The 25,937-nt window shown below is 33.2% G+C and overlaps 1 protein-coding gene across 1 annotated transcript in view; it reads right to left on the bottom strand.

Annotated features, from left to right (window-relative positions):
- Positions 1–12,542: 12,542 nt before the first annotated feature.
- The window catches only part of LOC134711504 (uncharacterized), a 38,146-nt gene continuing 24,751 nt past the window's right edge, over positions 12,543–25,937 (bottom strand). The window contains exons 20-30 of the mRNA XM_063572131.1: positions 25,778–25,877; positions 23,378–23,453; positions 22,971–23,044; positions 22,527–22,649; positions 21,871–21,961; positions 21,171–21,298; positions 18,812–18,941; positions 18,299–18,405; positions 17,788–17,873; positions 15,220–15,460; positions 12,543–13,216 (exon numbers count right to left, since the gene is read on the bottom strand). Of these exons, the coding sequence (XP_063428201.1) occupies positions 13,193–13,216; positions 15,220–15,460; positions 17,788–17,873; positions 18,299–18,405; positions 18,812–18,941; positions 21,171–21,298; positions 21,871–21,961; positions 22,527–22,649; positions 22,971–23,044; positions 23,378–23,453; positions 25,778–25,877 (1,180 nt within the window). The 3' untranslated portion in view covers positions 12,543–13,192. The remainder of the gene's footprint in view (positions 13,217–15,219; positions 15,461–17,787; positions 17,874–18,298; positions 18,406–18,811; positions 18,942–21,170; positions 21,299–21,870; positions 21,962–22,526; positions 22,650–22,970; positions 23,045–23,377; positions 23,454–25,777; positions 25,878–25,937) is intronic.

The following is a 25,937-nucleotide window of genomic DNA, read 5'->3' as shown; positions in this document are numbered from 1 at the left end:
AGTTAATTATTTTTATAAACTACGAAGAAGAACTTGAATAACAATAACATTAAAAATTTGGTGCACACGTACTGAATAACATGCATGTCGAAAATACAGAAAAAAATACCAGTATGTACAGTCATTCCGTAATGTAATTCTGAATTCTATTTTAAGCCAGATTAAATCATGAACACGGTCACATGACAAAATTATGTCTATATGAGGTGATGGACAAAACACTGTCAGCCAATCAGAAGACATATTATATTCAAAATTAAATTATAACATATTGATAAGTTTTAATAAAAATAAACTATTGCGTTTAACAAAAAGTAATTTAAGAAAAACACGGACCTTAATCGGAAAATTGAAAACGATGAGTTCCTTAATTATCAAATGAGATCAAATGACGAAATCAAAACTCTAAACAGTAAATAAAACACATGAAATGAACGAAAAACAACCGTTATACATGTTGTATATTTCTGATTTGTTGGACACATTTTCGACTGAATAATATGCATAGATTAACTTAGCTGTATTTGGCAAAACCTATAGGAATTTTGGTTCTCATTGCTCTTCAACTTCGCACTTTATTTGGCATTTTAAACCTTTTTGGATTCGAGCTCCACTGATGAGTCTTTAGTAGACGAAACGCGCGTCTGGCGTATATTTTAAATTTAGTCCTGGTATATATGTAGAGTTTATATGCAGTTACTTTCCCTTAAATCGGATCTCAATCGTATTCTTAAAATTTAATGTTAATATGATTTAACTTTATAAATTAACTATTTAACAACGTAGCAGTAATAAATGTAATCTAAGATAAATATTCATTTGAAGAAATTATTCAATTATGTTTGCATTTATTCAAATACAAATTCGATATATATACCTTTTTGTCAATTATAATTGTACCTTATATAATTCAAAGAAACTCTTTCAATCATCGGACGAACGTACGGACGGATGAGTATGACGTTAAATACACGTGATACCTCCATTTCGCATTATCTTAAAAGATAAATTTGTGTAGGCCTTAATACAAGGTTAATCAAACCCAATTAGTATATGCAATTACATCTGCTAGAATGTTCCTCATTCCAATTATATGCACTGAATTACATCTGCTAGAATGTTCCTCATTCCAATTATATGCACTGAATTACATCTGCTAGAATGTTCCTCATTCCAATTATATGCACTGAATTACATCTGCTAGAATGTTCCTCATTCCAATTATATGCACTGGATTACATCTGCTAGAATGTTCCTCATTCCAATTATATGCACTGAATTACATCTGCTAGAATGTTCCTCATTCCAATTATATGCACTGAATTACATCTGCTAGAATGTTCCTCATTCCAATTATATGCACTGAATGACATCTGCTAGAATGTTCCTCATTCCAATTATATGCACTGAATGACATCTGCTAGAATGTTCCTCATTCCAATTGTATGCACTGAATTACATCTGCTAGAATGTTCCTCATTCCAATTATATATGCACTGAATGACATCTGCTAGAATGTTCCTCATTCCAATTATATGCACTGAATGACATCTGCTAGAATGTCCCTCATTCCAATTATATGCACTGAATGACATCTGCTAGAATGTTCCTCATTCCAATTATATGCACTGAATGACATCTGCTAGAATGTTCCTCATTCCAATTATATGCACTGAATGACATCTGCTAGAATGTTCCTCATTCCAATTATATGCACTGAATGACATCTGCTAGAATGTTCCTCATTCCAATTATATGCACTGAATGACATCTGCTAGAATGTTCCTCATTCCAATTATATGCACTGAATGACATCTGCTAGAATGTTCCTCATTCCAATTATATGCACTGAATGACATCTGCTAGAATGTTCCTCATTCCAATTATATGCACTGAATGACATCTGCTAGAATGTTCCTCATTCCAATTATATGCACTGAATGACATCTGCTAGAATGTCCCTCTTTCCAATTATATGCACTGAATGACATCTGCTAGAATGTTCCTCATTCCAATTATTTGCACTGAATTACATCTGCTAGAATGTTCCTCATTCCAATTATTTGCACTGAATTACATCTGCTAGAATGTTCCTCATTCCAATTATATGCACTGAATTACATCTGCTAGAATGTTCCTCATTCCAATTATATGCACTGAATTACATCTGCTAGAATGTTCCTCATTCCAATTATATGCACTGAATTACATCTGCTAGAATGTTCCTCATTCCAATTATATGCACTGAATTACATCTGCTAGAATGTTCCTCATTCCAATTATATGCACTGAATTACATCTGCTAGAATGTTCCTCATTCCAATTATATGCACTGAATTACATCTGCTAGAATGTTCCTCATTCCATTTATATGCACTGAATTACATCTACTAGAATGTTCCTCATTCCAATTATATGCACTGAATGACATCTGCTAGAATGTTCCTCATTCCAATTATATGCACTGAATTACATCTGCTAGAATGTTCCTCATTCAAATTATATGCATTGACATCTGCTAGAATGTTCCTCATTCCAATTATATGCACTGAATTACATCTGCTAGAATGTTCCTCATTCCAATTATATGCACTGAATTACATCTGCTAGAATGTTCCTCATTCCAATTATATGCACTGAATTACATCTGCTAGAATGTTCCTCATTCCATTTATATGCACTGAATTACATCTACTAGAATGTTCCTCATTCCAATTATATGCACTGAATGACATCTGCTAGAATGTTCCTCATTCCAATTATATGCACTGAATTACATCTGCTAGAATGTTCCTCATTCCAATTATATGCATTGACATCTGCTAGAATGTTCCTCATTCCAATTATATGCACTGAATTACATCTGCTAGAATGTTCCTCATTCCAATTATATGCACTGAATGACATCTGCTAGAATGTTCCTCATTCCAATTATATGCACTGAATGACATCTGCTAGAATGTTCCTCATTCCAATTGTATGCACTGAATGACATCTGCTAGAATGTTCCTCATTCCAATTATATGCACTGAATGACATCTGCTAGAATGTTCCTCATTCCAATTATATGCACTGAATGACATCTGCTAGAATGTTCCTCATTCCAATTATATGCACTGAATGACATCTGCTAGAATGTTCCTCATTCCAATTATATGCACTGAAAGACATCTTCTAGAATGTTCCTCATTCCAATTATATGCACTGAATGACATCTGCTAGAATGTTCCTCATTCCAATTATATGCACTGAATGACATCTGCTAGAATGTTCCTCATTCCAATTATATGCACTGAATGACATCTGCTAGAATGTCCCTCTTTCCAATTATATGCACTGAATGACATCTGCTAGAATGTTCCTCATTCCAATTATTTGCACTGAATTACATCTGCTAGAATGTTCCTCATTCCAATTATTTGCACTGAATTACATCTGCTAGAATGTTCCTCATTCCAATTATATGCACTGAATTACATCTGCTAGAATGTTCCTCATTCCAATTATATGCACTGAATTACATCTGCTAGAATGTTCCTCATTCCAATTATATGCACTGAATTACATCTGCTAGAATGTTCCTCATTCCAATTATATGCACTGAATTACATCTGCTAGAATGTTCCTCATTCCAATTATATGCACTGAATTACATCTGCTAGAATGTTCCTCATTCCAATTATATGCACTGAATTACATCTGCTAGAATGTTCCTCATTCCATTTATATGCACTGAATTACATCTACTAGAATGTTCCTCATTCCAATTATATGCACTGAATGACATCTGCTAGAATGTTCCTCATTCCAATTATATGCACTGAATTACATCTGCTAGAATGTTCCTCATTCAAATTATATGCATTGACATCTGCTAGAATGTTCCTCATTCCAATTATATGCACTGAATTACATCTGCTAGAATGTTCCTCATTCCAATTATATGCACTGAATTACATCTGCTAGAATGTTCCTCATTCCAATTATATGCACTGAATTACATCTGCTAGAATGTTCCTCATTCCATTTATATGCACTGAATTACATCTACTAGAATGTTCCTCATTCCAATTATATGCACTGAATGACATCTGCTAGAATGTTCCTCATTCCAATTATATGCACTGAATTACATCTGCTAGAATGTTCCTCATTCCAATTATATGCATTGACATCTGCTAGAATGTTCCTCATTCCAATTATATGCACTGAATGACATCTGCTAGAATGTTCCTCATTCCAATTGTATGCACTGAATGACATCTGCTAGAATGTTCCTCATTCCAATTGTATGCACTGAATTACATCTGCTAGAATGTTCCTCATTCCAATTATATGCACTGAATGACATCTGCTAGAATGTTCCTCATTCCAATTATATGCACTGAATGACATCTGCTAGAATGTTCCTCATTCCAATTGTATGCACTGAATTACATCTGCTAGAATGTTCCTCATTCCAATTATATGCACTGAATGACATCTGCTAGAATGTTCCTCATTCCAATTATATGCACTGAATGACATCTGCTAGAATGTTCCTCATTCCAATTGTATGCACTGAATTACATCTGCTAGAATGTTCCTCATTCCAATTATATGCACTGAATGACATCTGCTAGAATGTTCCTCATTCCAATTATATGCACTGAATGACATCTGCTAGAATGTTCCTCATTCCAATTGTATGCACTGAATTACATCTGCTAGAATGTTCCTCATTCCAATTATATGCACTGAATGACATCTGCTAGAATGTTCCTCATTCCAATTATATGCACTGAATGACATCTGCTAGAATGTTCCTCATTCCAATTATATGCACTGAATGACATCTGCTAGAATGTTCCTCATTCCAATTGTATGCACTGAATTACATCTGCTAGAATGTTCCTCATTCCAATTATATGCACTGAATGACATCTGCTAGAATGTTCCTCATTCCAATTATATGCACTGAATGACATCTGCTAGAATGTTCCTCATTCCAATTATATGCACTGAATGACATCTGCTAGAATGTTCCTCATTCCAATTATATGCACTGAAAGACATCTTCTAGAATGTTCCTCATTCCAATTATATGCACTGAATGACATCTGCTAGAATGTTCCTCATTCCAATTATATGCATTGACATCTGCTAGAATGTTCCTCATTCCAATTATATGCACTGAATTACATCTGCTAGAATGTTCCTCATTCCAATTATATGCACTGAATGACATCTGCTAGAATGTTCCTCATTCCAATTATATGCACTGAATGACATCTGCTAGAATGTTCCTCATTCCAATTATATGCACTGAATTACATCTGCTAGAATGTTCCTCATTCCAATTATATGCAATGAATTACATCTGCTAGAATGTTCCTCATTCCAATTATATGCACTGAATGACATCTGCTAGAATGTTCCTCATTCCAATTATATGCACTGAATGACATCTGCTAGAATGTTCCTCATTCCAATTATATGCACTGAATGACATCTGCTAGAATGTTCCTCATTCCAATTATATGCACTGAATTACATCTGCTAGAATGTTCCTCATTCCAATAACATGCACTGAATTACATCTGCTAGAATGTTCCTCATTCCAATTATATGCACTGAATGACATCTGCTAGAATGTTCCTCATTCCAATTATATGCACTGAATTACATCTGCTAGAATGTTCCTCATTCCAATTATATGCACTGAATTACATCTGCTAGAATGTTCCTCATTCCAATTATATGCATTGCCATCTGCTAGAATGTTCCTTATTCCAATTATATGCACTGAATTACATCTGCTAGAATGTTCCTCATTCCAATTATATGCACTGAATTACATCTGCTAGAATGTTCCTCATTCCAATTATATGCATTGCCATCTGCTAGAATGTTCCTCATTCCAATTATATGCACTGAATTACATCTGCTAGAATGTTCCTCATTCCAATTATATGCACTGAATTACATCTGCTAGAATGTTCCTCATTCCAATTATATGCACTGAATTACATCTGCTAGAATGTTCCTCATTCCAATTATATGCACTGAATTACATCTGCTAGAATGTTCCTCATTCCATTTATATGCACTGAATTACATCTACTAGAATGTTCCTCATTCCAATTATATGCACTGAATGACATCTGCTAGAATGTTCCTCATTCCAATTATATGCACTGAATTACATCTGCTAGAATGTTCCTCATTCCAATTACATGCACTGAATTACATCTGCTAGAATGTTCCTCATTCAACACTTTTGTACTAACTTCAACTTTAAGGAGTAATGAGCCGGACAAACTCCTGGATCACTTCATTCGAATCTAAATTTTAATCTTTATGTAGTTATGTAGTATAACGAAATCAGAGATCTATATTTTAATTTTTATATAGTAACATAGTATAACGAAATCGGAGATCTATATTTTAATTAGATTGAGTTCATTCCTATCAAACAAGAAACAACATGTAGTTTTGGAAGGGCCTAGATGTTCTGTCAGGAATACCACAGAGCACAGTGCTGGGATAGGTCCTTTATTTTCCCTAACATACATCAATGACATGCCCGGTTATACCCACTCAGACGTCCGTCTCTTTGCTGATGACAGTCTAATGTACAGGGATATGAGTAATGTCAAAGATACAGACCAACTGCAGAAGGTCCTTGAAGTGTTAGAAAATTGTGAAAACACATGGTTCCAACAAAATGCAAGTCTATCAGCCGAATACAACTAAAGAACAAAGAACCTGTGCAATACCCATACAGTTAACACGAACACACACTCGAACCAGTAGATAGTTCCAAGTACTTGGGAGTTTCATTATCAAATAATCTCTCATGGAACAAACATATCCAGAACGTTACAGCAAAGGGTAACCGAACATTCGGGTTTGTTAAACGAAATATTAAAGAATGTCCAAGGAAAATAAAGACTGCCGGCTATACAACTCTCGTGCGACCTGTCATAGAGTATGTTCTTCTCATATATGTTATGATGGTATGATACTAAACCCCTAACGGGAATGATTGTGCCTGATGTTCATATGATGAAATCATAATCTTTCAGTCAGTTTAATTGAAGTCTGGAGCTGGCATGTCAGTTTACTGCTAGTACTCTGTTGTTATTTATGTATTATTGTCATTTTGTTTATTTTCTTTGGTTACATCTTCTGACATCAGATTCGGACTTCTCTTGAACTGAATTTTAAAGTGCGTATTGTTATGCGTTTACTTTTCTACATTGGTTAGAGGTATAGGGGGAGGGTTGAGATCTCACAAACAGGTTTAACCCCGCCGCATTTTTGCGCCTGTCCCAAGTCAGGAGTCTCTGGCCTTTGTTAGTCATGTATTATTTTAATTTTAGTTTCTTGTGTACAATTTTGAAATTAGTATGGCGTTCATTATCACTGAACTAGTATATATTTGTTTAGGGGCCAGCTGAAGGACGCCTCCGGTTGCGGGAATTTCTCGCTACATTGAAGACCTGTTGGTGACCTTCTGCTGTTGTTTTTTTATTTGGTCGGGTTGTTGTCTCTTTGACACATTCCCCATTTCCATTCTCAATTTTATTCTACCATATGGGACCCAACCAACCAACCAAGCATCAACACACTAGAACCCATACAGAGGAGAGCTTGATGTGTCTATGATGACTACACATCACGCACACCAGGGTGTGTCAAACAAAGAACAAAGATGTTAGAAGATCTAAAATGGGACGCATTACAAACAAGACACCGTAACAAAAGGCTATGCATGCTCTATTGTACTAATAATAAGCTAATATAAAACATCATGATCAACAAGAGTATACACATATATATATAGGGTGCTACTACAAGGCAGCTTAACTGCATAAAACCACTAACATCTCTATGTCCAGCATACCTTCCAAGAGAAACTTTTAAGGAAATTGTACAGATTAAAAAAAAGTTGTTGGAACCTTATTCACCGCGTAAGAAACCTTGGCATTGAATGATTTGTGCAGTTTAGTCAAAAGTTACTCAAGTAAAGACCAGCCATATGGCTGTGTATGATCGATGGGAGGCCATTCTAACCCCCAGTGTAGCATAAATGTTCAGCTTGCCACAAGTTTTGAAATGAAAAGAATCTTGGTAATTAGAAGTTTTACAAAATGAAAAACAAACCACCCATATAAAAAGGTATGCAGATGCCTCTTTGAGAGAAAAACTGAGTACCATATGCATTGGCTGAAGGTATAATCTGTCCCGTTTGAGAGAAAAACTGAGTACCATTGGCTGAAGGTATAGTCTGTTCCGTTTGAGAAAAAAATTGAGTACCATTGGCTGAAGGTAATCTGTCCTGTTTGAGTGGAAAACTGATAGTACCATTGGCTGAAGGTAATCTGTCCGTGTGAGAGGAAAACTGAGAGTACCATTGGCTGAAGGTAATCTGCTCCTTTGAGAGAAAAACTGAGTGCCATTGGCTGAAGGTAATCTGCCCCTTTGAGAGAAATAATGAGTGCCATTGACTGAAGGTAATTTTGCCCCTTTGAGAGACAGACTGAGTACCATTGGCTAAAGATAATCTGTCCCGTTTGAGAGGAATACTGAGGCTGAAAGTAGACATTCATGGAGAAGACTGAATAAGGAAACAAAATGTGTTTGACTTTTCCTTTTATCAACATATATGTATCTTGTGAAAGCTAGGCCAGTCGTTATAAGTACTGATGCAGATTACAAAAACGAAAACATGCATGGCCCCAGATGCAACTTTGTTTTGCAGTTTGAACAAACATTGGAATAATAGACAGTCATTTATTTTATAATTAGATAGATCAAAAGGAAGGGATCGGTGTGTAATCAACGATGTCGGGTTGTTGTCTCTTTAGTAGATGTTTTTGTGTCCTGTTAAATTGTTCCTTTTAAAATTGTTATACGATGATGACTGATGTACCCATATTTTGAATATTTTATTAATTGTGACTGTTTATTTAACGCATCATGTAAATGTAGCGGAATTTGATGAGACTGTTATTAAAGTGAGAGGGTTAGCGCTATAGAACCAGGTTTAATCCACCATTTTCTACATTTGAAAATGCCTGTACCAAGTCAGGAATATGACAGTTCTTGTCCATTCGTTTTTGATGCGTTTTGTTTTTTGATTTTGCCATGTGATTATGGACTGTCCAAATTGATTTTCCTCTGAGTTCAGTATTTTTGTGATTTTACTTTTTTTTGACACATTCCCCATTTCCATTCTCAATTTTAATGATATGACATGCATCCAAATGATTATTGACACTGAACACTTATGTGTTCAAAACAAGTCGTTTAATATGAAGAAATCAATGTCGTTTTCAGACAAATTTCTTATACTTTTAGCATCCAGGAAACAATCTTGAAATACAATTTTGAGTCATCACATCCACCAGAAAGCAAATTCATATATCTTCAAATTCAAGCAATATAGTAACAAATTACCATGGCACCGAAAGACCACGTGAAAGGAAAACACGGTCTCCTTTGAAGTGACATAATAGTCTATTACAAGAGAAATTCAAGTCCACATTGACATAATATTGAAAATTATGGAATACATTGCCCTCACGCACAGCTGTTATATTCCTTGCTCAGGTTTAGCTTATCCTTTTATCCTTTAAATGGCTTATAAGCTCCATGTTTTTAATAAGTTTTGAGATTTTCGAGTATTTCAGCCTCACTAAAGAGACACTATGTATAGTTGTCTCATTGGCACTCACACCACATCTTCCTGTATCTACATCTAGAACAGAAAATAGTACCATTAATATTATTACTACCACTGAGTTAATACCTCTACTTGTGGACTGTTAGTCCCAAAGGAATTACCCGTTTTGTGTCCATGGCAAGAAAATGGAAATATTGTGTCATTCAAATGTGCTGTTTCAAAGTTTCGGAAATTGTTTCAAACAAAGGAATATATCTCTCTTATTCAAAGCTCTGATTCCTTGTCTGGCTTTGACTATACCTTTTTGATTTTTAAGTTTTTGGATTATCAAATGTTTTCAGATCAAACATTCCAGAAGAGTGAAGAGACATTACTTTTCAATTTGAGCATTTGGCAAAGAAAAATTGGTACTCTTAATATTATTACATGCCTAACTTTTAGAGGAATTATTTATAATAGATTTAAAATTTTAACTCATGCAAATTCCTTTGTGTTCAACATTCTCTAGCATAAGAAAACAAGAGTGCACACACTGAAATGTCTCACTTTCTTTACTAATCATTGATATTATTTTGATAGTCCTAATAATAGTGCTTTATTACAACTGTCACATAAACTTAACATAAACCAAGAAAACTTAACATTGACCTTTGAACCATGAAAATGAGGTCAAGGTCAGATGAACCATGCCAGGTAGGCATGTATAGCTAACAATTCTCCCATACAACAAATAAAAATGACTTATTGCTTATAGTTTAAGAAAAACTGACCAAAACACCAAAGATTAACACTGAGCAATGAACCGTAAAAAATGAGGTTAAGGTCAAATAAAACCTGCGCGACTGATATGTAGATCATAAAATATTTCTATACACCAAATATAGTTGACCTATTGCATATATAGTATTAGAAAAAAAGGCCAAAACTAAAAAAAAACTTTGACCACTGAGCACTGAAAATGAGGTCAAGGTCATACGACACCTGCCAGGTAGACCCATACACCTTACAACCATTCCATACACAAAATGTAGAAGACATATTGCATACAGTATAAGAAAAACAGACCAAAACACAAAAACTTAACTATAACCACTGAACCATGAAAATGAGGTCAAGGTCAGATGACACCTGCCAGTTGGACATGTACACCTTACAGTGCTTCCATACACCGAATATACTAGACCTATTGCTTATAGTATCTTAGATATGGACTTGACCACCAAAACTTAACCTTGTTCACTGATCCATGAAATGCGGTCGAGGTCAAGTGAAAACTGTCTGACAGGCAAGAGGACCTTACAAGGTACGCACATAACAAATATAGTTATCCTATTACTTATAATAAGAGAGAATTTAACATTACAAATTACAAAAAATCATAACTTTTTTTTCAAGTTGGCACTGAACCATGAAAATGAGGTCAAGGACATTTGACAGGTGACTGACGGAAACTTCGTAACATGAGGCATCCATATACAAAGTATGAAGTATCCAGGTCTCCCACCTTCTAAAATATAAAGCTCTTAAGAAGTGAGCTAACACCGCCACCGCCACATCACTATCCCTATGTCGAGCTTTCTGCGACAAAAGTTGCAGGCTTGACAAAAACCTTAAGATATTTTCGGTGAATATCATTTTTAGCACAGGGAAAGTGACGGGGTCTAGTATTGCAGTTCTATTATGTAACCTCCCCTTTGAAGATGAATACTAGTAATAGTATATGTAAATATATATCGATATCATCTGCATCTGTGTGAAAGAATTCATACTTTGTAGTGGGAATTTGAGATAAAAATTCTTAACACTATCTTACGACTGCAGTAGTCAGCACTTTGATGTTGACACGAATATATTAATTATATGGTCATTTTATAAATTTTCTGTTAACAACTTTGAATTTTTTGAAAAACTAATGATTTTCTTACCCCAGGAATAGCTTGCCTTAAGCCTATTTGGCACAACTTTTCAGAATTTTGGGTCCTGCTTTTCAACCTTAAACTTGTTTAGCTTTATAACTATTTTGATCTGAGCATCACTGATGAGTCTTGTGTAGACAAACGTGTGTCTGTCGTATTAAATTATGATCCTGGTACCTTTGATAACTTTTATACTGGTTTTGCAGTTAAAAGATTCTAGCCATGAAGATTTTTGGACTCTGGCAATACATTTTTTGTACAGGGATAATAAAAACAAATCTTGATTGTACTGACACCACCTTAAATCATTTTAAGAAGAATTAAAAACTAACTCATAATTCATATTTTATTTAAAAATACATAACAAAGTATCAAATATATAAAATTTGTATTTAAATATAAATAATTCATCACAGTTTTACAAATAACATGATTATAATGGAATGATAATGCTAAAATATTTATTGTTTTAAGTCCCCTGAAGTCAAATATGAAAAGAGTCACAATATAAAACAAAATTTATGGTTAATATTCAATGAAATATAATATAATATGACATTATAAATTAATGGCACAATATGATTAATCTATAATAACATTCAAAACAATAAAATGCAACAGGTTTATTCCATGAAATACGTTAAAAATATTTTCTCCTTTAAAACTGCTACATCCCTTAGGAAGGGAATATAAATATATATGTTACATAAATTAAATGTTGAATCTCAACAAATCTCATAAGTGATCATAGATCCTGCACTTTTCTGTGACATATACAATGTCTGAACACATTGAGGCAGGGTTGGAAGAAAAATGATTCGTTATATTACATTTTACACATACAACGGGAATAACAACAATTGTGAAATATGTAAAATTCAAACTTGGTCTGTGATGAATGGTGCCTAATCACTTTTTCAATTATCATTGATTTTTATTTTTTTCATCAACCTATTTCAATCTAGTTAAATAATAGACATCATAACAATGTAGACATATTGACACATTGATAAGGGTAAAGCATAAGGCCATATTGAGTTGAAACAAAATCAATATTTGAAAAAAAATCTTTGAAATAAAATGAGACAAACATATTACTAATGGGAAGGACAGGTAATTGTTGACTTTTAAGTAGGCATCTTTTGTTACAGCACTATAACATTTAAGCCTTCCTTGAATGAAATAGCACTTGTAACAATAAAAAAAAAATAGCACTTAAATGTAATTATTAAGAATTCAAATTAAGCAAAGCAACAAGAATCTTTGGCACCTGAATCTCAGTCTCATACATTAACAGCAATGGTTTTGTATATTCTACCATCTTTAAAAATTTCCATGATTTGATCATCACTATCCTACAACAGAGTGTCAGATCTAATGTAATCTCCCACTGACAGTATTGAACACTGTCCAGCTGACCTACAAAATCACCTACTGATGTCAAGAAATATTTAAGCAAAAGATTGTGAAAATGGATGCCAGACAACTGATTTTGGCTTGGTGGTATAGATATGCGATCATTTATAGTTGTTTTTAACTCATAACACTCCACTGTTCATGTTTGATATATAGTAAACGACACACACAATTGTATCTGTATGAATCTCTACAGGAGCTTCTCATCTTCAACCTGAAAATAAATAAAAATCTATTAATACTTTTTACTTCTTAACAGACAGGAAAATAATGTATTTTAAATAATTCTTCAACTTTCATGATGTTTGATTTTGATGAAATATGTTGGGATAAATATTCAGTCAATACATTGAATAATTTCAAACATGAATAAAATGAGATGTTTAGCAGTGCCTGAAATGAGGGCCAGCCAAAGGCTGGCCCGAAAATTTTTTTTTGGGCAAGTAAAATTTCAGGATTACTGGCCCTAATGATATAGTGCCAGCCCAAATATTTTTGACAAATTTTATAGTAAAAACCAAAGAAAAAACACAAAGAAGTACTTGTTTGGTGCTTCGTGTAAATCTGTACACTAGGTACAGGTCATTGCCTCAGCAGATACCTGCAGCCAAGGTCTGCATGTCTTCCAAGGGCAAAACTCTTGAAAATGTCTTTTTCTTCTATTTTGTTCATACATGTATCTTTCAAGAAAAATGCAAAGAAATTGTAAGACTACTTACCTCTGATCAGGAAAAGAAGCCTTAGAAAATTCATTTTTTTTATATATATAATTAACTTAATTATACAAGTCTATAAGAATAACCAAGTAGTTCTGAAAGATGAGCTACATGACATATAGTATTCATGTTATTGAAGGTTACCTTACTTAAAATCATTCAAATTGTTACAAAAAAGTATTAAGAAGTGTACACCAAAGTGCTCCTTAGTAGGGAGTTTTATAAATATAACAGGTGATACAAGAGATTACCATATTATATTGATGCAACAATACATTGCATATGTTATAGAAGGTATAAGCAGTTATTTTTTTCTCCATTATGGTTAAAAAAATAAAAACATTTGATAAGTGCTCCTATGTAAGGAGGATTATTAATACAAGAAATAAAACAGGAAGTGGTGTAATCTTGTTATGATCAAATTCAAATGACTTTGGTTCTTCTTTAAATTCCATACTCATGGTTATAAAACAAAACGTTTAACTTGTTTACTAATTTAGTCAAACTATGTATGCCTTTTAAATTGTTTAAAATTTAATTTTAATATATTTTTTGTTTATTTTTATTTGAATTTGAATTTGCTATGATACGTAAACACATGCATTATCTTTTGAAAAGTAAGAGGGGGCCATTATTTTGCCATGGACGGCAGAAAGGCGGGGGTTAATGCACCAAGGGCAGGCGGGATCACTGGCTTCTACTATTCTCCTCCACTTCTTTTCAAAAACGACCAGCAGATTTTCAACTGGGTCATATTTATTTTAGTTGTGCCGTATTACGACCTCGGCTATATTTTCTAACTTCATTATCATTGGTCGAGTATATTCACTTTGACCAATCAGTACGTCCGTTACAAATACGTTTCGGTAAAGTTTTAGACAACTCGACCTTGAACAACACGGACCAGATTATAGGACGATAACTAGCCAAGTAATCATAATTTACTGTCCAGGACCGAGTTTACGATGGGCCGAGTTGTCACAAATGTCTAGTTAATCAAGAGTTGTCTTCCATTGTTTTTTTTACGGGAGAGCAGCTCAGGAAAACCTTCAATTCTTTACATGATTAAAGTAATGATTTTTGTTTTTTTAAATTACGATAATTTGAATTTTAGAGGAAGTGTAGGGCAGTCGCCCAGACGTTTTATTTTGGGCCAGTAATTACTTGTCTTTTGAGAACTTCTGATCGCCCTGACATAAAAGTGGTCGCCTGAGGCGAGTGGGCGACCGGCCATTTCAGGCACTGTTTAGTATAGGTCAATTAAACAGCAACCTAACACATCCTAGCCTCCACCAAAACAATAAACATCAACATCAAAATGTAAGCAAACAGTCATTATGGTCTGGAACATTTGACATGCTTTAGTTAACATGTATTTCTGGGTTTCTGTCTCCTTAGAAGGACCCCCACATAAGATTTCATTCATATTAATGGTAAGGATATCACCCTTGATTTGCTGCTAAAATCAAATTCTTCAACTACCGCTATCTTTAAAACATACCAGAGTCTCTAGCATTTCGTAGTTTAAAATCTTGTCATAGATTTGTAGTCCTTCTTTCATCTTTGGGCTATACTTCTTTTTAACAGAAGCCTGTAAAGCATTATCCATAGTTTCCAGTATGATTGAACGCAGCATGACAGCTGGGTGCTGTATATCGTCACTTTCATCTTCCCCGTGATGTAAGCCTTTGTGTCTATATGTGTCAACACGTAGTTCTACTGGCACTGTTCTGTGTCTTACTCTAAAAATGTAAATAAATTGATGTTGTGTAATTCCTCCAATGTTTAAATAAGACATGCATTTCTAAATTTTACATTTTTACGGACTTCATATTCACTTAAAACTGATTTGTATAATGTTGGAATTTTGATAACCTCTGTACTCGTATACAATTAATTTATGTTCTAACAAATTAGTGCCATCTATAAATTCATGTCATACTTCAAAACAGTTCTATAAAAATTAAATCGTGTAACAAAGTGGTCTTCAATATACTAAAATCTAAGCCTAACTTTCCAATTATTAAACTATGAAAATAAGTTGAAGATTATGTAACAAAAATACTGTTAAGGGAACAACATTTAGTTTACATATACAATGTATCAGAAAATAAATGCATTTCACCTTTAAAGTTTTCACCTGTCATAGCTAAAATAAACTAGAGGCTCTAAAGAGCCTGTGTCGCTCACCTTGGTCTATGTGAATATTAAACAAAGGACACAGATGGATTCATGACAAAATTGTGTTTTGGTGATAGTGATGTGTTTGTAGATCTTACTTTACTAAACATTCTTGCTGCTTACAATTATCTGTATCTATAATGAACTTGGTCCAGTTAGTTTCAGTGGAAAATGATAGTGAAAATTTACAAATTTTATGAAAATTGTTAAAATTTGACTATACAGGGCAATAACTCCTTAGGAGGTCAATTGACCATTTTGGTCATATTGACTTGTTTGTAAATCTAACTCAGCTGAATAATATTGCTGTTTACAGTTTATCTCTATCTGTAATAATATTCAAGATATTAACCAAAAACAGCAAAATTTCCTTAAAATTACCAATTCAAGGGCAGCAACCTAACAAGGGGTTGTCTGATTCATCTGAAAAATTTAAAGCAAATAGATCTTGACCTGAAAAACAATTTTTACCCCCCGTCAGATTTGCTCTAAATGCTTTGTTTTTTGAGTTATAAGCCAAAAACTGCATCTTACCCCTATGTTCTATTTTTAGCTATGGCGGCCATCTTGGATGGTTGGCCGGTTGTCGGACACATTTTTTAAACTAGATACCCCAATGATGATTGTGGCCAAGTTTGATTAAATTTGGCCCAGTAGTTTCAGAGGAGAAGATTTTTGTAAAAGTTAACGACGACAGACGACGGACGACGACAACGGACGCCAAGTGATGAGAAAAGCTCACTTGGCCCTTCGGGCCAGGTGATCTAATGACAATATTTCCAATTCTTTTTCAAAGCGATATTCAAACCAAGGCTTCCAAAATGGTCATATATTCCGGTCATTTGTATAATGTCCAGTAAAAGTCCAGCTGGGCAAAGCATGAAACGGTCATCTACTTTTTAGTTTCAAAGACTTTTTCGGTCATTTTAACATATAAATTCACGATCTTTTTGACCCAACCTTTTGCCATTAACAGCCATACATTTCCAGTCATAAAAGTGACATGATGATTAATGACTATCAAAACAACCCCTACTTCAATACTTTCTAATTTTAATCAAGGCTAATGAGTTATTGGACAGTGAAAACTACCTGTGCAGGTGACAGGTATATTTTCAGTACCGGACATCGTATAAATTAATTGTTCCATTCACAATCATTTTCGTACATTTCAGCAGTTTGTATGTTACTGATTTAAAATTTATAATAAAAACATTTATAAACATGATTTGATAAAACATTTAAAAAGGTTTTAAATGAATTGTCAGAACTACGTTGTATGAACAAGAACACGTGTGCGCATGTGCACAGGTGGGAAATTCAATTATGCATCCTACATTTCTTCAAAAATGCTAAAACTATCATTGATACCTGTATCTAACGTTCATTCCAAGTATTTTCTTGAAGAAATAACGTGGAAAGATCTTATTAGCTCAGTCGTGCTATGTAAACGTACACAGATTTTACGTAGCCGTTTATGGTCCATGTTTTACCAATGTCAAGTCAACATCCGGTTTTGAAAAATGTGACTTTAAAAAAACGAAAAATAAAGTTCTAGACAACGTCATTTTGCACAAAAAAAGAGTCTAATGCAGATATGAGCACATTGATGTGCACACTTTGAATGATGCAATGCCAATTTTAACAGTTTATGTCAGAACATCAAATTCATATCAAAGTAAAGTTTAATATCGTTTTTAATCTAATGTCAATCATTGGGATGGCAATCTGATTACCATAATTGCCTTTTGTGACTTTGTCTTAGGGATTGAAATTCTGATCAGATATAAAATGTCCAGCTGGCTCAGAAAAATTTTGGAAGCCCTGATTCAAACTGTCGTCAATTAATCGCTGTTCAGATAATGTTGCCTCCTTTTCAACTACTCACATTTTAGAGTAAGTTTCCCACATGTCTCTTCTATCTTCATCTGTATTCTCATCTTCAAACTTTACAATGTGATAAGTTGTAGTTTTCTGAAACAGAACGTTCTTTGAAATAATGCAGTTGTCCGTAAAAATTATGGATATTTCATATTCTGAGCTTTTAAAGAGTGCAACAAGCATAGATTTTGGTTGCCTATAAATAACTTTAAGTTTAGTAAAAAGACTCCAATTCTATATTTTTTTCACTTATACAATGCACTTAAGTAAATGAAAGGTGAAAGAGGTGATGGTGCAACATATTCAGTATGGATTCCAAAGAAACTAAAGGCTGACTGATATGTTACACTCTTAATTCTGGAAATAAAATTAATTATCTAAAATCTGCATGGAGTTGAGGGTCTCTAAAATTGCAGCAAGTCAAAAAGTATTACAGGAATATTTGGAACTGATGGCTTGCTATAGTTGTAACCATATGAGGTGAATATTTCTCTGACAATATGATTGAAAATACCTACATCATCATAAAAAACAGCAAACAAATGATTAGCCGTGCTGACAGCTGTAACTTCTGCATTAGTGGGTAACTCTAAGTGTTCAAAGTCTATCACACAACCCTGAAAATCTGTAAATTAAATATGAGGTGTTATCATTCAGTTTTACCAGTGAATATTTAAAATATAAACGTTAGAGACTATATTGTAATCAATCATCATTTATGTGTTATAGAAATATCAATTTTGACTTCCTTACTGTATTGAATGCCAAATAAGGGCAACTGATGTCATACTAATAAGGTTCAATAACTTAACTGGTAAACCATTTAACTATAAAAAGTTAGATACATTTGATCAACAAAATTAAATAATTTGATAAATTCAAGGGGACATAACTCTAAAATGGAAGACCTGAAATTGCAGTTATCAATCCAAAACAGTTTTAATCCATTTAAGGTCAGGAAGAATGGAATAAAGAATGTTTATTAAAAGATGGGGTTTTAAACAGCTGCCTTAATAATAAAATAAAAGTACTTGTAAATCTTCCAGTAACTTCTTCCTGTTTTACCATTTGTCTTCCAGTGGTAAGGGAGATAACTCTCAGAACACCTCTTACTAGAAGGAATAAATGCTCTGAACCTGTTGGACCAAATACTCTTGAAACCTGGAAATTAACATATGTGTGTGTAAAATACAAACACAGTTTCCTGGGATTCCAATTAAAATAAAACACTTGATTTTTTTTTTTTAAATGTTCCAAAATAAACTAGAGGCTCTAAAGAGCCTGTGTTGCTCACCTTGGTCTATGTGAATATTAAACAAAGGAAGCAGATTGAAATTTGACTACAAAGGTCAATAACTCCTACAGGGGTCAATTGACCATTTCGTTCATGTTGACTTATTTGTAGATCTTACTTTGCTGAACATTATTGCTGTTTACAGTTTACCTATATCTATAATAATATTCAATAGAAAACAGCAAAATTTCCTTAAAATTACCAATTCAGGGGCCGCAACCCAAAAACAGGTTGTCCAATTCATCTGAAAATTTCAGGGCAGATAGATCTTGACCTGATTAACAATTTTACTTCATGTCAGATTTTCTCTAAATTATTTGGTTTTTGAGTTATAAGCCAAAAACTGCATTTTACCCCTATGTTCTATTTTTAGCCGTGGCGGCCATCTTGGTTTGATGGCCAGGTCACCGGACACATTTTTTAAACAAGAAACCCCAAAGATGATTGTGGCCAAGTTTGGATCAATTTGGCACAGCAGTTTCAGAGAAGAAGATTTTAGTAAAAGATATATAAAATTTACGAAAAATGGTTAAAAATTGACTTTAAAGGGCAATAACTCCTAAAGAGGTCAACTGACCATTTTGGTCATGTTGACTTATTTGTAAATCTGACCTTGCTGAACATTATTGCTGTTTACAGTTTACCTATATCTATAATAATATTCAATATAATAACCAAAAACAGCAAAATTTCCTTAAAATTACCAATTCAGGGGCCGCAACCCAAAAACAGGTTGTCCAATTCATCTGAAAATTTCAGGGCAGATAGATCTTCACCTGATTAACAATTTTACCCAATTTCAGATTTGCTCTAAATGCTTTGGTTTTTGAGTTATAAGCCAAAAACTGCATTTTACCCCTATGTTCTATTTATAGCCATGGCGGTCATCTTGGTTAGTTGGCGGGGTCACCGGACACAATTTTTAAACTAGATACCCCAATGATGATTGTGGCCAAGTTTCAAATAATTTGGCTCAGCAGTTTCAGAGGAGAAGATTTTTCTAAAAGATTACTAAGATTTACGAAAAATGGTTAAAAATTGACTATAAAGGGCAATAACTCCTAAAGTGGTCAACTGATCATTTTGGTCATGTTGACTTATTTGTAGATCTTACTTTGCTGAACATAATTGCTTTCCACAGTTTATCTCTATCTGAAATAATATTCAAGATAATAACCAAAAACAACAAAATTTCCTTAAAATTACCAATTCAGGGGCAGCAACCTAACAACGGAATGTCAGATTCATCTGAAAATTTCAGGGCAGATAGATCTTAACCTGATTAACAATATTTCACCATGTCAGATTTGCCCTAAATGCTTTGGTTGATGAGTTATAAGCCAAAAACTGCATTTTACCCCTATGTTCTATTTATAGCCATGGCGGCCATCTTGGTTAGTTGGCGGGGTCACCGGACACAATTTTTAAACTAGATACCCCAATGATGATTGTGGCCAAGTTTGGTTAAATTTGGCCCAGTAGTTTCAGAGGAGAAGATTTTTGTAAAAGTTAACGCAGGACGACGCCGGACGCCGGACGCCAAGTGATGAGAAAAGCTCACTTGGCCCTTCGGGCCAGGTGAGCTAAAAATATGTATTAAACAATGTTGTCCACTCTGGATCAAAAATTTAATTGGCAAACATTTTAAACCTGAAAGGTAAATGAACATGTAAACTAATTTTCTATTATAGTGACCATGGCTTATGGGTAAAACCACCTCACAGTTAATCTTAATTCTTGAGAATGTGATGATTTAATTTTATCACAATTCCATGTTCAGCAAACCTCCAAATCTAGATAAAATTCCTAATACGGCATATGTTTTAAAAAATTCTCATCATAAATGCATATTTGTAAAATGTTTCAAGCTGAATTGACCACAACTCCACTGTTTATAATCATAACTAAAAACTTTAACATGACTACTAAACAAACACACTGCCACATATATAGAACACAATATGCCCCTTTCTATCCTAGGTGGATCATTCAAAAATTTGAAAGAAATGTTTTTCATTGACTAAGTATTTTCTATAAAAAGTTGTTCACAACTGTGTACCATTACAGAAGCACAGGCCCATTTGTTATATACTTACATCAAAGGACACTTTGTTATCATCTTTTAAAAGTTCTGAATATTCTCCTTCTGACAAATATACATCTCTTCTAAAATCTCTTAGCTCCATGGTGTTGTAATCAAATATAACAAGGGTTAAATGTGGCTCTACAATATTAAACATAGTGCAGTATTCTTGAAAAAAATGCAAGACAAAATTTCAAGTCTTACAATTTTTGTTTATTGTTTGTTTAACATAAAATAGTTATGAAAAGAACTCACTATATACAGTTCAGTAATACAAAGGCAATTCTCAAACATATTCAAGGTTCTGAAACCATGGCAATATACAAGATTTGTTTACCAATTAATAATTAACATAGTGAACATCCTTATTAAAGCCAAGTTGCTGTCTTGTCTATCTTTGATTAATTGGTATTAATTTCAACGTTCTGACTTTTCTATGAAACGTAGGTTAAGGAGATTTTTTTACAGAGTACTATAAAACTTTCTGTGAAATACATATTCTGGAGATTTAATAAAAATATATACTTTTTTCCTGTTTGAATGGTTTAACATTAGTCATTTTTTTAGCCCTTAGTGGCTTGCTGTTTGGTGTGAGCCAAGGCTTCATGCTAAAGACTGTACTTTGACATATAACTGTTTTCTTTCACAAATCTTGATATGGATGGAGAGTTGTCTCATTTGCACTCATACCACATCTTCTTATATATACAAACCTTTAGGAGGATAAGATTTGAACAGCATTCCTATAACCATAGCATCACCTTTGACAGTTTGCTTAGCACCAATTAATTTAGTATATTCCAACTGAAAAATGAGTATAAATAGTTTACAAAATATTTTATAACCAAAACCTTACAAAGAAATACAGAACCTTAGTCCCAAATGGAAGAGCTTAAGTCGTTGGTAGTTTGGAAAGTCTACAAACATAATGCTGTATGATTAAACTTCTGCATCTGTTTCTGAGAAGCAACGTCATGCATCTCTTACTTCAATGTAGAAGTGTAGAGGTTAGTGTACCCAAATTCTGTAGAACTGTGTTGTTGAAAGGAGTTATACTGGTTTATTGACACAAAACTAGATTGAAATCAAGGTTTTTACCCTTCTTGATGTCAAACAAAATTTTAAGATATTTCAGTTATTTACAGTATTGTTTGACAATAGACAGAACTTTCGAAAATCGGGACAGAATTGAAGTTGTTAAAAAACTATGAACAAAAAGTCACATTCCTCAATTTTGGAAACTTTAACATTTAAATTCAGTAATATCTTTATAATGGTAAGCATTATCAGCTTATCAACAAAACAACTAATAGACTACCTATTTACAATACGATTTAATAAAAAGAGTCATGACATTTACACATCTTACCTCAAGAGGTTTATATGCTCTTGTTACATAAGAAGAGAGTGTGTTATCCTCCACATGTCTCATTACAATGTGAAATATAGCACCAGATTCCTTTATTTTACCAGACGGTATATAAGTACTGGACTGAAAAAGAAGAAAAACATAAATAAGACTTTTTTATGCAGTCTTATGTTATTTTACATTTAAATCCAAGTTATATAATACATTTTATAGGGTAACCTGTATGCCTACAAGATGATCTGACTTTTAACACACAATATGCATCAATCTTAGTTTACTGAAATAAAAAATCTTCTTGTTTAAATAAATAGTTAATACTTTTACAAAAAACAACATTTATAGCTTCAACTTAAACTTTTGAAATGCTTCACAACCAAATGGTGTCATTTCAAAAAAATACTATATTTCTTTTTCTCATTTTATTGCATTATTTATTATACTTACCCTGATAGTTCTGTTTTCCAGTAATTCTATATCCCATGGGTCTCCCAACATCATATTGTCTATTGTATTTGCCACTAAAATTAGATCACAAATAAGAAAGCATTGGATAAAAGTTTTAACATAACAAAAATGGATTAGACACAAGTCAAATAGACATATGAAGTCTTTTCCATCAGATAATATGAAATGGCTACCGTAAATTGGAATGTTAAAAAATTGACAATATGCTGTTTAAAAGTAAAACAAGAAAAGAAGAAGTTTTTTTTCTGATAAATGTTGAACAGAAAGTAAATAGAAGCTTTTGGGTAAACAGAGCTGAATGTGGTTTATGCTTTTTGTGGTTTACCCTTATAACTGTATTATTTCTAACAAAATATGTTTTTAGAAAGTAACTTCATAATACCTACTCATTTCTCTTTGTTGTGCAATCTCTTGTCTGGTTCTAGGTCTTTGCCCAGGTACAGTTTTATCAGTGAATACAAGCTGAAATGTATATAGACATGTGTAAATGCAAAGCAATTCTTATTAGTTTAAACATTTTAATCAATTGCACAACATACAATTGTTTTATATAATTGTGACATGCTAGAAATTTCTTATAATGTAGTACATACAGTAACCAACATTAATTTCAGAGTCCTTAACAATATTTCAAGTAGTCATTTAGGAGAGAAGTTCTAAGTTGTATTAATGGCATGATGTTGAGCATGTTCTTTTGCCAATTGATAGTGAATTTCTTCAAAAAATCAAAAGAAAACTGAAAACAAAACTAGAACTAATTCTAGAAAGCTACTTCTACACAAGTGTTCACAACTTGCTCATTCCATTGTGTAAGTATGGCATGGAAGATGTTTTGCTACGGAAAATCCTCTTGATCACATTATAAAACTGTTTATGTGAATTATGGTGAAAAGCAGTTTCCATGGCAATAATACCACAGATACATATTTTTTTATTATATATAATGTATTTATGTACTGATTTTTTTTTATTGAAATCTACTGCAATATCTACAATAAAATGTGGACATAAGAAATAAACAGGTCAATTATCAAAAACACAATGACAACACACATTTTTGCTTCACCAATCTAGACTGAAATAACTATTTATAGATTATTACATGGCATTTTCCATATGGCCCTGGTATCAGCCCTAGACTCCCATATCAAGCCAGAGGGCTTGATATGGGTCGTGGGCTGATACCATTGACCATATGAAAAATGACATGTAATAATCTATTTATCACATATTTTTAAGCAAGAGAAAACAAATAGCTTACATCAAATTATGTTTGATATTTCTTCAAAAATCAAAAAGATGTTTACGAAAAAAATAATGAATCACTGTGAGTTAAAAAAAAGGTCGTATCACAGTAGGTAAACAACGTTTTGTGAAAAGTTTCAGAAATAATCTACAATAAAAATATAAATTCTAAGAATTGCAAATATTAAACAACTTTAAAGTGTTACATTACAAATGTTAAAAAATGCTTAAGAAGAATCCTATATCGCTACTCATTCCAGTGTGGCTTCATATATTTTCTAAATTCTTTATGACGTCAAAATTTTACTAACACTTTTGTGATTTCCCCTTTGATTTTTACTTCTACAGCAGATTCGTAACTTTCTCAATTTCTTTTCATTGTGTTCAACTTGTTTACAAATAGTCTTTGATTGACAGGTTACCGGAAGTAAAACTCTGGGGCTTGATATGGATTTCGAGGGCTGATATCGATATCGGCCCGAGGGCTGATAATTAACCTTGACTATGGCTATTATTGGCCATGCATAAACGCACATATCAGTACAAAATATGTGATAAACTATTTTTAATCTTTATATAGATATAGGAAGATGTGGTGTGAGTGCCAATGAGACAACTCTCCATCCAAATAACAATTTAAAAATTAAACCATTATAGGTTAAAGTACGGCCTTCAACACGGAGCCTTGGCTCACACCGAACAACAAGCTATAAAGGGCCCCAAAATTACTAGTGTAAAACCATTCAAACGGGAAAACCAACGGTCTAATCTATATAAACAAAACGAGAAACGAGAAACAGGTATATATTACATAAACAAACGACAACTACTGTACATCAGATTCCTGACTTAGGACAGGTGCAAACATTTGCAGCGGGATTAAACGTTTTAATGGGCCCAAACCTTCTCCCTTTTTCTGAAACAATAGCATAACATCACAACATATAAAAACATACGATAAAATATCAATTAGCAGACTTAACTCAATCAAAAAACGTATGATTACACAAAGAACGAATAAATTTGATCTGCGATATCTGAATACAAATGCACAGTTAATTAAATATTAGAGACAAACAGTCATGACCAAAAGGCTATCAAATAAATTCAAACACACTGAGAAATATTTAACCAATCAATGTACACTTTAGAAAAAAACCGGTTTTTTATAATCTTGAAGTTTATACAAATGTTGTAAGAATAAGTGAAAAATTGAAGATATTACAAATAATCAAAGCTGGTATACAGCCAAGATCCATATAAATAAAAAAAATGACAAAAAAGCATTATAAACAGTATCAACAGGTCGAATTAACAAGAAAATACGATTTGAGAGTACTCGCAGTTACTGACAGCTAGTTAAAAGCCAAAACCAATTAATAGTAAAAAATCATGCATCAGAGACTAAAATCGACTAAAACACATCACAGGGATTTAGTATTTTAACGTCATTAATAGTCAAAGAATCTTCGAAAATTTATTTGTAAAGATAAATTATCATTCTTGGCAGAAAGTTACATGACATTGCAAGGATTTCAAACCTTTGGTTGTTTATCATCAACAGGATCATACAGTAGTTTATATGGTGATAACTGATACTTTTTATATGGTATTATCCAGCCTACACCTTCTATCTGTTTTCTGAAAAACAAATATTAATGGTCTTAAAATCATCTTGAAAGTATAAAAATAAAGGATAAC

Source organism: Mytilus trossulus, chromosome 3, assembly GCF_036588685.1.
Source record: "Mytilus trossulus isolate FHL-02 chromosome 3, PNRI_Mtr1.1.1.hap1, whole genome shotgun sequence".
In the NCBI taxonomy this organism is placed as follows: domain Eukaryota; kingdom Metazoa; phylum Mollusca; class Bivalvia; order Mytilida; family Mytilidae; genus Mytilus; species Mytilus trossulus.
This window is presented reverse-complemented; position numbering and strand designations above follow the sequence as displayed.